This window comes from Aphidius gifuensis, linkage group LG5 (genome assembly GCF_014905175.1).
Source record: "Aphidius gifuensis isolate YNYX2018 linkage group LG5, ASM1490517v1, whole genome shotgun sequence".
NCBI classification, from domain to species: Eukaryota; Metazoa; Arthropoda; class Insecta; order Hymenoptera; family Braconidae; genus Aphidius; species Aphidius gifuensis.
The window spans coordinates 8,681,181-8,697,014 of NC_057792.1; the positions used below are offsets into that span (position 1 = coordinate 8,681,181).

General features: G+C 30.4%; 4 protein-coding genes across 5 annotated transcripts in view; 3 read left to right on the forward strand and 1 right to left on the reverse strand.

The window, feature by feature from the left end:
* Positions 1-1,473: 1,473 nt before the first annotated feature.
* On the forward strand, positions 1,474-8,585 carry LOC122857488 (DNA polymerase epsilon catalytic subunit A). Its single transcript, XM_044159673.1, has 2 exons — positions 1,474-1,737; positions 1,821-8,585. Exons 1-2 carry the CDS (start codon positions 1,661-1,663, stop codon positions 8,461-8,463), a joined length of 6,720 nt encoding a protein of 2,239 aa, XP_044015608.1. The 5' UTR covers positions 1,474-1,660; the 3' UTR covers positions 8,464-8,585.
* LOC122857514 (ATP synthase-coupling factor 6, mitochondrial) lies at positions 8,516-9,438 on the reverse strand. 2 transcript variants are annotated; one of them, XM_044159727.1, is made up of 4 exons: positions 9,321-9,438; positions 8,944-9,091; positions 8,718-8,848; positions 8,516-8,651 (listed from the first exon to the last, which is right to left on the reverse strand). In XM_044159727.1, the coding sequence occupies exons 2-4, from the start codon at positions 9,084-9,086 to the stop codon at positions 8,617-8,619; spliced, it is 309 nt and encodes a 102-aa protein (XP_044015662.1). In that variant the 5' UTR covers positions 9,087-9,091; positions 9,321-9,438; the 3' UTR covers positions 8,516-8,616. The 2 variants fall into 2 exon arrangements, with proteins under 2 accessions (XP_044015662.1, XP_044015661.1); XM_044159726.1 differs by having other exon boundaries at positions 9,305-9,434.
* An 87-nt stretch (positions 9,439-9,525) lies between these two features.
* Positions 9,526-10,702, forward strand: LOC122857509 (rRNA-processing protein UTP23 homolog). The gene is made up of 3 exons (XM_044159719.1): positions 9,526-9,897; positions 9,967-10,190; positions 10,274-10,702. Exons 1-3 carry the CDS (start codon positions 9,778-9,780, stop codon positions 10,677-10,679), a joined length of 750 nt encoding a protein of 249 aa, XP_044015654.1. The 5' UTR covers positions 9,526-9,777; the 3' UTR covers positions 10,680-10,702.
* A 372-nt stretch (positions 10,703-11,074) lies between these two features.
* The window catches only part of LOC122857496 (ETS-like protein pointed), a 71,689-nt gene continuing 66,929 nt past the window's right edge, over positions 11,075-15,834 (forward strand). The window contains exon 1 of the mRNA XM_044159693.1: positions 11,075-11,463. The gene's annotated coding sequence lies outside the window, so the exon portion shown is untranslated. The remainder of the gene's footprint in view (positions 11,464-15,834) is intronic.

Below are 15,834 nucleotides of genomic sequence, written 5' to 3' on the forward strand. Positions count from 1 at the left end.
GATTCAGAGATGCCAGCTTTTTTCCGATGGTGGCGCTTGTGAAGCTTTTCTATGTAAAATCTATATAAAAAGTTCACAAGCGCCGCCATCGGAAAAAAAAAGCCCTAATGAGAACATCCTCTGAATACGGGTGCAGAATATCAAAATAAAAATAAAAAGACTTAAGGCTTGTGGCCACTAGCATAGTTTTCCGAACAAGTTCTATGCCATAGCACTTGTGTCACTATATCTAACTAGAAATTTACTAGAAAATGGCCGCCGAGGTCTATGTTGAAAAAATGCTGCATGCAGCATTTTCAGCATAGAACCGCTAACTTCACACTAGTTTTTTTTAGCTATTAAAGCATAACATTAAAAAATACAACAACAATGGTTAGCGTTGTTAATAAATTTCTTTGTTTATATTTACACATGTATAGTACATATATATAATGATTGACTGTCAAAATATCAAATTGTCAACAAATAAGAAAGGTTATATTCTTATTTATTTTTTATGTGTTTGTAAGCAAGTTGGTACAGCTGAAACAATTTCAAGAAACGATTAAAACGCCGCCCTATAGCCGTTATATGTGAACTTTTTCTTCCATAGTGCTATGGCATAGAACTTGGTCGAAAAACTATGCTAGTGGCCACAAGCCTTTACATGGGTGCATTCCTTTAATAAAAAATTTTTTTTCGTTTTGCAATTTCGCCCTGTAATACCGGCCAAAATTTTATAGGAAAAAGCTGTTTCGTGTAGTGGCAGTACTGGCACATGACATTATTTTTTTTGGCTTCCAATTATTAGATGGATAACTGTTCAATGTTCATATCAAACTGAAATAAATAGAAAATTGACTTGTTGTGATTGTTTGTTATTGTCCCATAGCTCATACCACACATTATCGTAAACTGTAAAGCCTGGAATATTGCATAGAGAAATTTATCACTTTTGTCGTTTTTTCTGTTTCTAGTTTTTAGTCGGTATTACAGGGCGAAATTGCAAAACGAAAAAAAATTTTTTATTAAAGGAATGCACCCAGTAGCTCCAAAAGCGCCGCCAGTGGAGGAAAAACCCCTAAATTGTAATGCCCTGCACCCGTATTCACAGGGCAAATTTTATACAATTTAGAGCTTTTTTTTGCCACTGATGGCGCTTATAAATTTTTTTTTATATAGATTTTACATATAAAAGCTCCACGAGCGTCACCGGTGGATGAAAAAAGCCCTAAATTGTAATACCCTGTGAATACGGGTGCTGTGAATTGGACTGCTGGATTCACTCTACGAACATTAACGAAAGCGTTCGGAACAGCCTATTATGTCGTGCAGCGTCCTCAGCCGGCAACGTTTTTCGGAACATTTGACAATTGATATATAGTCTTGATGTTTTTTATTTTTCGTCCATACTGAACGTAAAATTAGCGCTAAAAGCGCTAAAAGTATGTTTATTTTTTTTTTTTTTTGTTGTCATTGATTGCAATCGTTTGGCTTGAGCTATTGAAATATTTGACAAAATAAATGACAGATACAATAAACAATTAAAATTTATCACTACTATTGTTGTGTAAAGATATCTATGTTGCATTGTTGAATATATTAAGTAAACATTTGATTAACGACATTAGCTGATCTATAGGTATATATTTTCTGTGATAAACAAAAGGTTATATACATAATGTTTCCTTTGAGAAATTCTGGCAAGCTAGTGAAGCAACCCGAAGCAAAAAGAAATAATTACAAAAATGTATCAAGGTATGATTACAATTACCTACTATAATTTCAATTAAATGAGTCACTTAGACAGTAAATTCATCCTATTTTTATTTATTAAACAGGGAAAACACAGCAGAAATGCGCCTTGAACAGGCAAAAGATAATATCAGAGTTGACAGTTTATACGGTTTTGAGCGTCTCACCGATGTCAGAGAACGTGTCGGTTACCTCATCAACATGCACGCTTCTGAAATAGCCGAGGAAGACAAAAGGATCATAAGTGGTATTGATTATTACTTCCTTGAAGAAGACTGCACGAGATTTAAAGTAACCATGCCATACTACCCCTACTTTTACATAAAATGTACACAAAACTGTGAAGCCGAGGTATCAACATATTTATCAAAAAAATATACCAGTACACTTGTTAAAGTTGAGTGTGTTAAAAAAGAAGATCTAGACTTGCCAAATCATTTGATTGGACTCCAACAAAAATACTTGAAATTGTCGTTTGCCAATCAAGCTGACATGCAAAAGGTACGAATGGATATAAAAAGAGCTGTCAAGTTAAATCAAGAACGTGCAAAAAGTCGCACACATTACTCGGAATTATTAACAAGTACATTTCAGACAAATAAAGAAGAAGCTTCAATGAAAACCAACGTTGATCACATGGAAAATATTATAGACATTAGAGAATTTGATGTCCAACATCATGTCAGAGCCTCGATTGATCTTAATATATTTGTTGGCACCTGGTACTCTGTCAAGTATCGTGGTACTGAGCCACCAAGTATCGTTCGTCGTGAAGATCTTATTGAACCAGTTGAGCCAATTGTTTTGGCTTATGATATTGAAACGACAAAATTACCCCTTAAATTTCCGGATGCTAATTCCGATCAAATTATGATGATATCTTATATGATTGATGGTCAGGGTTTTCTCATAACAAATCGTGAAATAATTTCCCAAGACATAGAAAGTTTTGAGTATACACCCAAACCAGAAATGGAAGGATTATTCACAGTATTCAATGAGGCTGATGAAAAAGCAACAATTCGTAAATTTTTTGATCACATTTTAGATGTTCGTCCTCATATTTTTGTCACATACAATGGAGATTTTTTTGATTGGCCATTTGTTGAAACAAGAGCTGCTATTCATGGAATGAACATGAAAGAATTAATTGGTTGGTCAAAGAGTCGCGAAGATGTATATGTTAGTCGCCCCGCAATTCATATGGATGCCTTGAGCTGGGTCAGAAGAGATTCGTATCTTCCCGTTGGATCTCAAGGTCTTAAAGCTGTAACTAAAGCCAAACTTCGATATAATCCAGTTGAGGTAGAGCCTGAAGAAATGTGTCGACTTGCTGCTGAAGATCCAGTTACTCTGGCAAATTATTCAGTTTCCGACGCAGTTGCAACTTACTATTTATATCAAAAATACGTTCATCCATTTATATTTGCACTTTGTACAATTATTCCAATGGAACCCGATGAAGTTTTGAGAAAAGGTTCTGGAACACTATGTGAAACTTTATTAATGGTTGAAGCATTCCGGGCAAATATTATATTTCCAAATAAGCAAGAAGCTGAATTAAATAAATTAACAAGTGATGGACATTTACTTGATGCTGAAACTTACGTTGGTGGTCATGTTGAGGCACTGGAATCTGGTGTTTTTCGTGCTGACATACCGTATCGTTTTAAGCTTGATACAACGGCACTTGATGAACTCATTGAGAGTGTACCTAAAACTTTAAGACACACGATACAAGAAGAAGAAAAATTAGATCTCAATTTGGTGACAAATTTTGATGAAATTGTTGATGCAATTAAACAAAAATTGGGTGAGTTAAAGGCTGAACCATTACGACTAGAACAACCGAGAATTTATCATCTTGATGTTGGTGCTATGTATCCTAATATCATTTTAACAAACCGACTTCAGCCGTCGGCGATGGTTGACGAGACAGTTTGTGCTGCATGTGACTTCAACACAAGTAATGCAAAATGCAAGAGAACCATGTCCTGGCAATGGCGTGGTGATTATTTATCAGCAAGTCTTGGTGAATATCAGAGAGTTCAACAGCAGCTTGAAACTGAAAAATTTCCTCCTCAATTTCCCGGTGGACCACGACGTGCATTTCACACACTCTCAAAACAGGAACAGGCAGATTTTCAAAAAAAACGCCTCACAGATTATTGCAAAAAAGCTTATAAAAAAACAAAAGTCCAGAGAATTGAGGAACGTCAACAAACAATATGTCAAAAAGAAAATTCATTTTATGTTGATACGGTCAGGGCATTCAGGGATCGTCGATATGAGTACAAAGGATTAACCAAAGTTGCCAAGCAACAGGTTGCTGCTGCAACAGCAAAAAACGATGCAAGTGAAATAAAATCAGCTAAAAATCGTGAAGTTTTATATGATTCACTTCAGCTTGCTCACAAGTGTATTTTAAATTCATTTTATGGCTACGTAATGAGACGAGGATCACGTTGGTTCAGTATGGAAATGGGTGGAATTGTTTGTCTTACTGGAGCCCATATTATCATGAAAGCTCGTGAAATTGTTGAAAAAATTGGTCGACCACTTGAACTTGATACAGATGGAATTTGGTGTATTTTACCTGCATCATTTCCTGATAATTATGTCATTACTACAAATCATAAAAAAAAAACAAAAGTAACAATATCATATCCAAATGCGGTTTTAAATTTTATGGTTAAAGATCAATTTACAAATTCACAATATCATGAACTAGTTGATCCCATTGAAGGAACATATGAAATACGACAGGAAAATTCAATTTTTTTTGAAGTTGATGGACCATATCTTGGTATGGTATTGCCATCATCTAAAGAGGAAGGTAAAAGATTGAAAAAACGCTATGCTGTTTTTAATTTTGATGGAACTCTTGCTGAGCTGAAAGGATTTGAAGTAAAACGACGTGGTGAATTGCAGTTAATTAAAATTTTTCAATCTTCTGTATTTGATTCATTTTTAAAAGGTAAAACACTTGAAGAGTGTTATCAGTCTGTTGCCAAAGTTGCTGATTACTGGCTGGATGTATTATACAGCAAGGGTACTGATATACCAGATGCTGAACTTTTTGAGCTTATCTCAGAAAACAAATCAATGTCAAAAAAATTGGAAGACTATGGATCTCAAAAATCAACGTCAATATCAACAGCCAAGAGACTCGCTGAATTTCTTGGTGGACAAATGCTTAAAGATGCTGGTTTGGCATGTAAATTTATCATATCGAAAAAACCATATGGTGCACCTGTTGCTGAGCGTGCAATTCCTCTTGCAATATTCCAATCTGACAACAATGTCAAAGGGCATTATCTACGAAAATGGCTTAAAGAACCTGGTTTAGAAAATTTTGATATAAGAGAAGTACTTGATTGGAATTATTATATCGAGCGACTTAGTAGTACAATTCAAAAAATCATTACAATACCAGCAGCAATGCAGGGTGTTGCAAATCCAGTTCCAAGAGTCAAGCATCCAGACTGGTTGCACAAGCGCCTTTTAGAAAAAAATAATACTAATAAGCAGCGTAAAATAACAGATTTATTTAGCTTTGAACCAAGACAAGTTGAAGAAACTAATGAAAATGATCAACACCAAGATATTCAAGACATTGAAGACTCTGCTGGTGGCTCATCAACTGTAAATCGACCAATTCCAGTTGTGACAAAACGTAAACGTGTATCTCAAGAGGAGGATAGTGATTTGAGCAAAAGTTGGAAAGAAGTATTGGGCTCTCCACCATCACAGGGGTCTACACGAGCAGAGCAAACAGCTTGGTTAGAATTTCACAAAAAAAAATGGGCATTTCAGGCTCAACAAAGAAGTCAAAGACTCCGTAAGCGAGCTAAAATGGTACAAAATGACATGGAAATTCCTAGGGGTCTTATTAGACACTCTGAACCATCAACTATTACTGGATTTTTTCGACGAAATCAAAGAAAATTATTGGAATCACCATGGCAAATAATACAAATATCCGAAACATCTGAACCAGGTATGTTTCGTCTCTGGGTACTTATTGATAATGAATTAAATCAAATTCGTTTAATTGTTCCGAGGATATTTTATTTAAATACAAAAAAAGAAAGAGATGCCCCAAAAGCCAATGAACTCTGGTCTAAGTGTTCAAAAATTTTGCCAAGGTCTCGAACTGTTTATCATCTTTATCAGTACACTGTCCCAGAGGAACTTTATTTAAAACACAGTGAAAATTTAATGGAAGATGTTACCAACCCAGAGAACGAGGGAATTTATGAAACACAAATGCCTCTTATGTTTCGAGCAATTTTAAATCTTGGTTGTGTTTGTACTGTTGATCCTCGAACAGCAAAAACAATGGCTGATGGTTCAGATACATTTCATTTACATCAACTTGTTATCAAAGAGACAAATAGTATCTATCTCAGAGATAGAAATTCATTTAAATATATTTATTTGTATCATCATTGGTCAGCTAACAAGCAAAGAAGTATGTTTGGATTATTTTTGGGTCCAAGCAAAAGAGCTCATATTTATGTGGTCGATTCTGTTAGAACAAATCAAATGCCAAATATGTCAACACTGTATAATACAGAAAAATCATTAATTAGAAATGAAAATCCAGATATTGATATTATTGATGAATTGCATTTTGAAGTTCGAGTTGAAACAAGTCAACAATCGGTTAACAAACATCTACAAACAGCATTGAAGTCTTATAAAAATGAAATGAAAGGTGCAACTTTTGTCTTGCTTCAATCATCAATGGAAATGACAAATTTATTGACTGAAATACCTGGTCTTGCTGACTATCCTGTGATAAATACAAACATACAAGAGCCAGATAAATTATTTAGTACACTGGAATGGCAAAAAACTGGAGCAAAATCAATGATTAAACATTTTTTAAAAATTAATGATATATTAAATTTAAAAATTGAACAATCAAAATTTTTTTCATCACCAATTGGCAATATACCAGCTGATTCAACATTATTTTCAGCTGATCTTTTTTATGCAAGAAATTTACAAAGTCATAATTTTGTTACTTGGTGTTCACAAACTGAGAGACCAGATCTTGGTGGCAGTGAAGATGACGATAACAGATTACTAACAGAATTTGAAGAAGCATCTGGATGTGTCACCAATAAATCCGGTGCCTATTCGAATGTTTGCATTGAGTTGGAAATTGAAAGTTTAGCAATAACAGCTCTTTTACAATCGCAAAAAGTTAATAATATTGATGGAACTAGTAATTTTGTTGCTTATCATAATCAACCACAGGCTAGTCTCCAAGACATTGCAACTGGTGAAGGTAATATTGCTTTGCCATCTTATGATGAAACGGCTTTATGCTCCAAGGCATTTGGCGTATTGAAACAAACAGTTAGCCAATGGCTCCAAGCCGTTGTTAAGTACAAAAATGTATTTGCTGATGAACAACTTATTCATTTTTATCGATGGCTCAGATCACCAAATTCATTGCTCTATGATCCTGCACTTCGTCGTACTCTTCATAGTTACATGAAAAAATTATTTGTCCAATTAATTGCTGAATTCAAAAGACTTGGATCTATCATTGTATTTTCTGATTTTAATAGAATACTTATTTGTACAAAAAAAAGAAAAATAAATGAAGCACTTGAATATACGAAATTTGTGTTAAAGACAATATGTGATAAAGAACTTTTACATGGTATTGGAATATCATTGTTAAAATCATGGGAATTTTTATTGTGGTTGGATCAGTCAAATTTTGCTGGTGTTATAGGTCAAGTTGAGCAAATGAGCCAAGAAACAAGTGATCAAGATCAAGATGAAGATGATGAAGTACCAGTTACAATGAATTGGAATTTAGCTGAAATATTATCAAAAAATCCATCGTGTTATAATCATTTTGAAAAAGTTATTGGTGGTTATATCGAGGCAATTAAAGAAGTTATGAATGACATTGATCCAGTCTTTGGTACACCTAAACCAAAAAGACGAAGACAGAGTTTTTTATCACAAAAAATTGGATCTCAAAATGGTCTTGGATCACTTGAAAACACTGCTGAGTATGTTAAAAATTTAATATCTGGTGAACTTACCCTAAAATTATTAAAAATTGTCGAAAGAATTCACAAAAAAAATCCAGAAACTTTGTTGACAATTGAAGAATGTCCAAACTTAAATTTTTCTGGTGCGGACAGCATGAAAATTGTACCAGCATTAGAGTTTATCAAGTCAATATGTAAAGTATTTTCCTTGGACAAAGAAGTTGAAAACGAGGTTTATGAGTTAAAAAAAAATCTTCTGAGAATCATAAATATTGGTTGTTTTAGTTCAACATGTGAATGGAAAGATCCATGTATATCTTTTATTATTCCTGAAGTTATCTGTAAAGCATGTAATCATACACGTGATGTTGATCTTTGCAAAGATATTAATCAAACGATCATTGGAGGAATTCACATTTGGTTTTGTCCTGGTTGTGAAACAAGTTACGATAATAATGAAATTGAAATGTTACTAATTGACATGTTAAACAGAAAAAGCATGGCTTATTTATTACAAGATTTAAGATGTAAAAAATGTGGTGAAGTTAAACGAGAAAATATAATGAGTAATTGTACTTGTGCTGGTGAATTTAAACTTACAATGTCTAAAGATGACATGTTAAAAACTATCAAAATATTGAGAGCGATATCAAAAAAATGCCAGATGAATCGTCTTGCTGATCTTATTAAATGTACCATGCTATGATTGTTATGTATTTATTTTTTTATATGTAAATAAAATGCTTTTGCTCAAATTGTAAGATTTAAATTATTTTTCCATACTGTTTATTCTTCGATGATAATGCTACAATTATTGATTTTTTTTTTTTTGTTCTTAATTAACAAACAATTTTATTCTTTACTTGGATGTTATATTGACCTCGACTTGTGGGTCTGGAAAAAAAAATAGTTCAATTGATTTTAGATAAAAACTTTATTTAAAATTTTATGATTATTTACCTTCAAATTTAAATGTTGGAAATTTAGTCATGTCAACACCTGGACCACCACCGTATTGGGCAGCTACTCTTTCAAGTTCAGCTTTCAATTGTCTCTGGGTTTCTGGTGTTGGGTCAACCATTTTACCACCCCTTTAAAAAATGTCAAATATTAATAACTCAATTAAATAATAAAGATAATATATAAATATAATCAATAAATTTAGAAAGCTTATCAATTTTCTTACGAGCTTTTTGACTTGTATTCACGAATTTTGTCCAAAAAAAGTTGTTGAATTGGATCAGATACTTTTTGCATAGCTGGTACCATTATTCCAAAATTACGTTTTGCAATTTTTGGCAATTCACTGTAGATACGTGGACTCAACATGATTTCTGTAATAATAAGTTTAATAAAAATTTTATTTTTTATATTATATAATAACAGTTTGAGGTTATATTAACAATTTTTTTAATAAATTATTTTTAAGTTTGATTGAGATAAAAATTTACAAAAAAATCACTTAAATAATTTAAAAAATTAGTTTCTATTATAAATAAATAATTCAAAATAATTTATTATATTTAATAATAATACTTATTACTCACTGATATTGGAAATTACTTTGACTTTAATATCAGCTCACAGCTGTAGATATGTGCTATAACATAAATACAATAATAATAATTAAAATATGGCTGACAAGTTGACAACTATACTAGTCAACAATAGTTTAAAACAGTATAATTTGTTTTTATAATATAAATTATGCTTAAAGAAAACAAGGAAAAAAAAAATTAATTTTTTTGGAAATGAATGATTAATAAAATTATTATTATTTTTAGTATTATTATTATTATTTTTCAATTGTCTTTTGTAGTACGTACCGGCATGTGCACCAACTTTAGAAAAAACAAGTTATTGTAAAGCCATGTGAAGCTGTGTAAATTTTCCAATTGTGTAAAGCATTCCAATTTCCAGTCACATGGTAAATGGTAATGGCAAATGTCGACTAAATTGTGTTGTTAAATACATTTCTGGAATTGTTAAAAAATCATTGATAAATACGTAAATAAACACAATGAAGATAGTAAGATATAGAAAATCCCAAAAAACTCTGTCATTTTATAAAAATAATTATAAATTTCATGAGCCATATCAGGTACTTGTTGATGGAACATTTTGTCATGCAGCAATTGAGGTAAATAAAAATTTTAATAAAAATCCACGTGTCGGTTAATAATATCAAACTAATTATTATTTTTATTAGAATAAATTTGATATCCAAGACCAAATACCAACATACTTTCATGCAACAACAAAAATATTAACAACACCATGTATTATAATGGAAACAGAAAAATTAGGAAAAAAAGTCAACGGTGCAATGTTGATTACTAAAAAATTTCCAGTTCACAAATGTCTTCATGATAAAAATCCAGTAAGTGGTTCCAAGTGTCTTAAATCAATGATTGGTGATAACAATTCATCAAGGTAAATTATTATATTTTTTTTGTATCAACAAATACAACAATATTTTTATAACAAATTGTTTATTATTATTTATTATTATTTAGGTATATGATTGCTACTCAAGATAGACAACTTCAAGAAGAAGTGCGTAAAATACCAGGTGTTCCCTTGCTTTATCTCCATGGATGTACACCAACACTTGAAGCACCATCTGAAGCAAGTAAAAAAGCTGCTCAAGAAGTAATTAAGGGTCTTGTCATGACTGTTGATCAACAAAAAACCTTGAAAACTTTGAAAGAACAAACTGGTTTAGTTGAACCACAATCAGTTAAATGTATAAAAAAACGTAAACAAAAAGGTCCAAATCCATTGAGTTGCTTGAAGAAAAAAAATAATAAGAATAAGATAAATAATAATAAACCTGAATCAAGTGATTCAGGCAAAATTAGAAAAAGAAAAAGAATAAAAACACCAGCTCATGTAAAAGAAATATTAAAATCATCAATATAAATAAATTAATCATATTAGTAAAATAATTTATAACCTATATATTGTCGTTTTTTATTTTTAATAATTAATAAATAACCAGTATTTGTTTATAAGTTAAAGATTTTTTTTTTGTTATCTAATAATTTATTCCAAAAATAAAATATTTAAAAATATATTTCAAGTAATATTTATTATTAGTTATTCATAATTGTTCATAATTATTATTTTGTATTATTTAATAGGGAAAAAAAATAATTTTATTTTACAACTTTGGTAACACTGTTTTTTTTCCTACTCTTAATTTTTCAACCAATGAAATTGTTTCGCGGCTGTGATTTTTCACCAATCACAAGCTGGTTCTTTTTATCCCTACTCGAAAATTTTGTTCCCAGCCTCTGCCGATTGCCTCGGATTTCAGTTTCATTCATGATCGTCATCAGCACTGTGGACAATAAAAATATTAGTTTTTTTTTGCATTTATAACCATTAAATAACAATTGTCAATCATTGTTCAAAAGTCATTCAAAAGTGCATTGTGTATGTGTGTGAGTGCATGCATTGGGAATTAAGTTTTACTAACATACCAATTTTATCAATAAGTTTATAAACAAAATAAGAGTAAAAGTGATTATTTTTTTTTATTATTATTTTTTCTTGTGACCGGTTGCTGATGTGTTGCGTATCTGTTTTTATAATCTCACGTGATTAAAAAACTAATAAAAACTTTTGTGTTGTTATTTTTACTCCAAAATATAAAAAATAGAAAAAAAAAAAAAAAACGTCAAATTGTGATACTCAAACAAAGGTAAATAATATTTTTATTTAAAATAATAAATAAATAAAATATCCTCATGTTGATCGAGCAAATCGATAAGTAAATATATATATTTCTAAATTGCGTAATAATTTGGGATAAAAAAAATCATGATGACACATGCATTCAAATATTTTTCGCAATGAATTTTCATTTTTTTTTAAAGTTGGCGTGCTGAGGTCAAATAAAATTATCCCATTTTTATCAATTTGCGTCAAACACACCTCTTTCTTGCATTTAAAACAAATGAATATTTTTTTACAACAATTAAGTATATTTAACTATTGTGTTTTTTTTTATCTAACTTTTTTTTTTTTTTGTCAAATTTTACTCGGGATGTTGCGGCGCTCAGCATGGCAACGCTGCGGGGCACACACAACTTATAGTTTTCTTGGATTTTTTTTTTTTTTTTGTGTTGAATGATGCTTTTACAGTAAAACTCAGAGACGGGATGATCTCGCTTTAGAGAAGGATGATGATGATGAAGGAGAAAAAGGCGAAACGAATGAAAGACGACCAAGAGATGGGAAAAAAAGAAAAAAAGATTGCTCCTTTTTTTCTCTGTCTGCTGCTTCGTGTATCCTAAATAAAAATTTTGTTATTTATTTTTTATATTCCAACATGGTTGATTTAATAGACAAAAAAAAAAAAAAAGAAAACAATTTACTTATGTTTAAATACTTTATTAATTTGTACTTATTTTGGTTGGAAAATCATAAATTTTGATAGCCACAATAGGGGTTTGAAGAGAAAAAAAAAATTTGTTTTTAATTTTGTAGCGTCTAACTGCTGGAAAAAAAAATACTTACTTGGCCCGCATCTGGCCAACATGAGTCTAAAAAACAAATAAATAAAAAAGATCCCTATTGAATAAAAAAAAAAAATAATATGTCTTTAAAACAATATGTGCATTAGAAAATATTTACTTGTTAATCATTTAAATCTATATAAATTTATCCAGACAAAAAAAAACACATTGATAATCATTTTGTTGACTGTCCTGCATACGAATTGATAATAATTTTTTTTTTTCGTCGATATAATCATGTGCAAGGTTAATTTTTCCTGTAAACGACTACCTGGCTAGGTCCCTCCTGATTTTTAAACACGATAATTTATTTATTTTTTTGTATTTTACTACTTTTTGAAAATTTTAATTTCCTTAAAATCCTCACGTACCCTTCTCGCCCCCTTTTATTTATTTATTCATCTATTATTATTATTATTATTATTATTATTATTATTATTATTAATATGAGTTGTGTAGTTTTTTTTTTTCGTATACAAAAAAATGAGATACTTAAGTATAGATTAGATTAAATTGATGGTCATTTTATCTAATCAAATAAGTTTTAAAATGACAAATCGGTCGATGCAATAATAAAGTAAATATATATTTACATCAATATATGTTTTTTTAACAAAACTTATTGATGTTATTGTATTATTGTAAATAAATCTTGTGATTGGCATAGTTATTTAATTAAAGTACTTTATAATATACTAGTTTATATTCTATAAAAACAAAAAATAATAATTTTTTAATAACTTGAAAAATTAAATGGATTATTTAGTGTTGTTCAATCTTTGATTGAATTCTTAAATGATTTGGTCCTACAACTATATGGTAAAAATAATTTCTCTGATTTTTGTGTTTTTTATTTATCACATTTTTCACTGAACAAAAACCAAATTAAGTAAATCGAAGAAAAATAGAGTAAATAAAATTGGATCGGACAAAAAATCTGAAGGGCTATTCATCAAAGTTTCGAGGGATACCACGACTGCAAAGTGGCAGTCGGCTTTCACTTTTTCATCAATGACTGCCAAAATGACTTCTTAAAAAACTTTTAATGTCCCTTTTATAATAGTAATTATTAAGCTTCAATTTCAAATTAAAACATAATATAGTTTAATGTCCATCAAGTATAAAAAAAACAAAGACCATCAATGACTTCCACTGTGACGTCATCACGTCAAATAGATGTCACAAAAATTGTCCATACTGCCAACCATTTGGCAGTCGGCTTCCAGCGATTGTGACACCATGAATATTAATGGCCTTGGGTCGCTTCGATTTTTTTCCATAATTTTTCTTTATTTATATTCAATTTTTCTCCAATTTGCTTGATTTTTGGCCGATCAATCTTAATTTTTCTTCAATTTACTCTGGCTTACTATACTTTTCTTCGATTTACTCAGTTTTTTTTTTTTTTTTGATTCGCTCGTTTTTTGATACTTAAATATAGACTCATTATGTATTTTTCATGAATTTTTTTAATGAAAAAAAATATATTTTAGAGCTGTGCGAATAGTGTTCGAATCGAATCGAATACTATTTCTCTTTTTTATTTTAATCATAAATATCTAATTAAATGAATGAATTTTTTTTGAAACTACGAATATGATTTCTTACATTACAAATCCCAAGAAAAATGATTTTTTTTTTCGAAAGCTAACTAAAGACATATGATAAAAATTTGTTCTATAATTGAAAAATGTTTTTCCTGAATTAAATAGTATTTTTCATTTATGAACAATTTTTCTGAATCAGGACTTAATTGAAAATATCTTCTCTATTTTCAAGCTCGTAGTTTTTACTCAGATCAAAAAAGTTTCTTGCAAAAAGATAATATTAACTTGTGATTCTGTGAAACAAGAAGGCAGTTTCTCATCTTCATTTCAATTTTTGACGAAATGTTCGTGAAATTTTCCACTTTTTAGTTTTAAAATATGTCGAAAATGAAATTTTACCAAGATATGTTTTAATTTTGTTTTATTTTTTTGTATTTAAAAATTTAATTTTTTTTTTTTTTTTCAAAATATTTTGAAAAAAAAAAATTGAAAAAAAAAAAAAAGCATAAAAACGTCTCGGCCCACTCTAATTTTTAATCGAACACACGTGGATTGAGTACCTTATTTTATGAAAAAAATTTCATGTATTTAAATTGGGGCTTTTTTTATGAAAGAAGAGAAATAACATTAAAACACTCTACTTTACCGACTAAAATACGTCACAAAATTTTCGAAAAAATTCAGGCTGCATAAGAAGCCAAAAACAACATATAAAAAAATTTTCAACTCAATCCGAGAGGGTCAGGCAGATGACCAGCTAAATTGACTCAGAATGCCCCATATATAAGCACAGATAGAGACGGTTGCTGTGTCCTAATGGAAAAAAAAATTGATCGAGTTAATTGAGACTGCCCATATATATGTCAGACAAAGACCAAAACTTGCGGGCCCTGTTGAATTACGTGCTGTCTTTGTTTTTTTTTCATGTAGTGAGAATAAAATATGATACATAATACAAACAAAATTAATTAAAAAATTAAACTGTGTCTATATTTGCTTATTAAATTCATCTTTTTTTTTACTCATGTTAAATAAAACAATTCCTTAGCATTAACAAATTTATTTTTATTCAACCTGATATTAATAATCAATATTTTGTCAGCCATTTTTGTCTACTTTTCTCATCTCGGCTCAATTTAAAAAACAGCGTCTCATCTTGTCTCGTCTCTTGCCAATGATTTCTCGTCTTGTCTCGTTTCTCTCGTGTCTGGGGGGCTATTCTCGAATTCATACGAGTCGACTCGTTCACACGGATCGAGGTCCGTGGACGGATCTTGCCTTGAGTAGAGATGTGAGATCCGTTCACGGACCTCGATCCGTGTGAACGAGTCGACTCGTATGAATTCGAGAATAGCCCCCCTGGTGCCACTTCTAATATCCTTGGATTTAGAAGTTTTTTTTTTCGTTACTAATTATCTCCTATAAAGTTGGGCCTTTAAAGTTTTTAGCGTTTTTCTTCAACAAAGGAAAATTTTTCCAATCATAGTATAAATTTTTATCAGTGTATTAATTCTTACCGAAAAAAACTTGTATTAATTAGGTTGCTTATAAATAATTAAATCGTCACTCAATTTTTTTTTTTTTTTGGCTCATTTTTCAAATGAAATAAATAATTTTTTCAATTTTTTCTGACGTCGTTTTTTTGAGATAATTAATGTTAAAGTTGACAACTTTTATACGCGAGGATAGGACTATAAGTTGATATACCGTACATTTTTATTTTTAACGAGTTCGTTTTTCACTAAAAAATTTTTAAATTACTATCAAGTTGTAGTGCTCGGCAAGACGAATACGATAAAAAAATTTGAATTTTTTCTGACGTTGATTTTTAAAGATATTTAATGTTAAATTTTGAAATTTTCGTCTTTCTCGCAACAAGAGGACATGAAAGAATTGCGATCCGGCAACACTGCTCTCTTCTTCCTTGTTTACTTTTCACTTGCCGAGCGGGGTGTTATACACCAACGTGACATACACAATGATGCTCTGTAGTAGTGGTAGTATGTA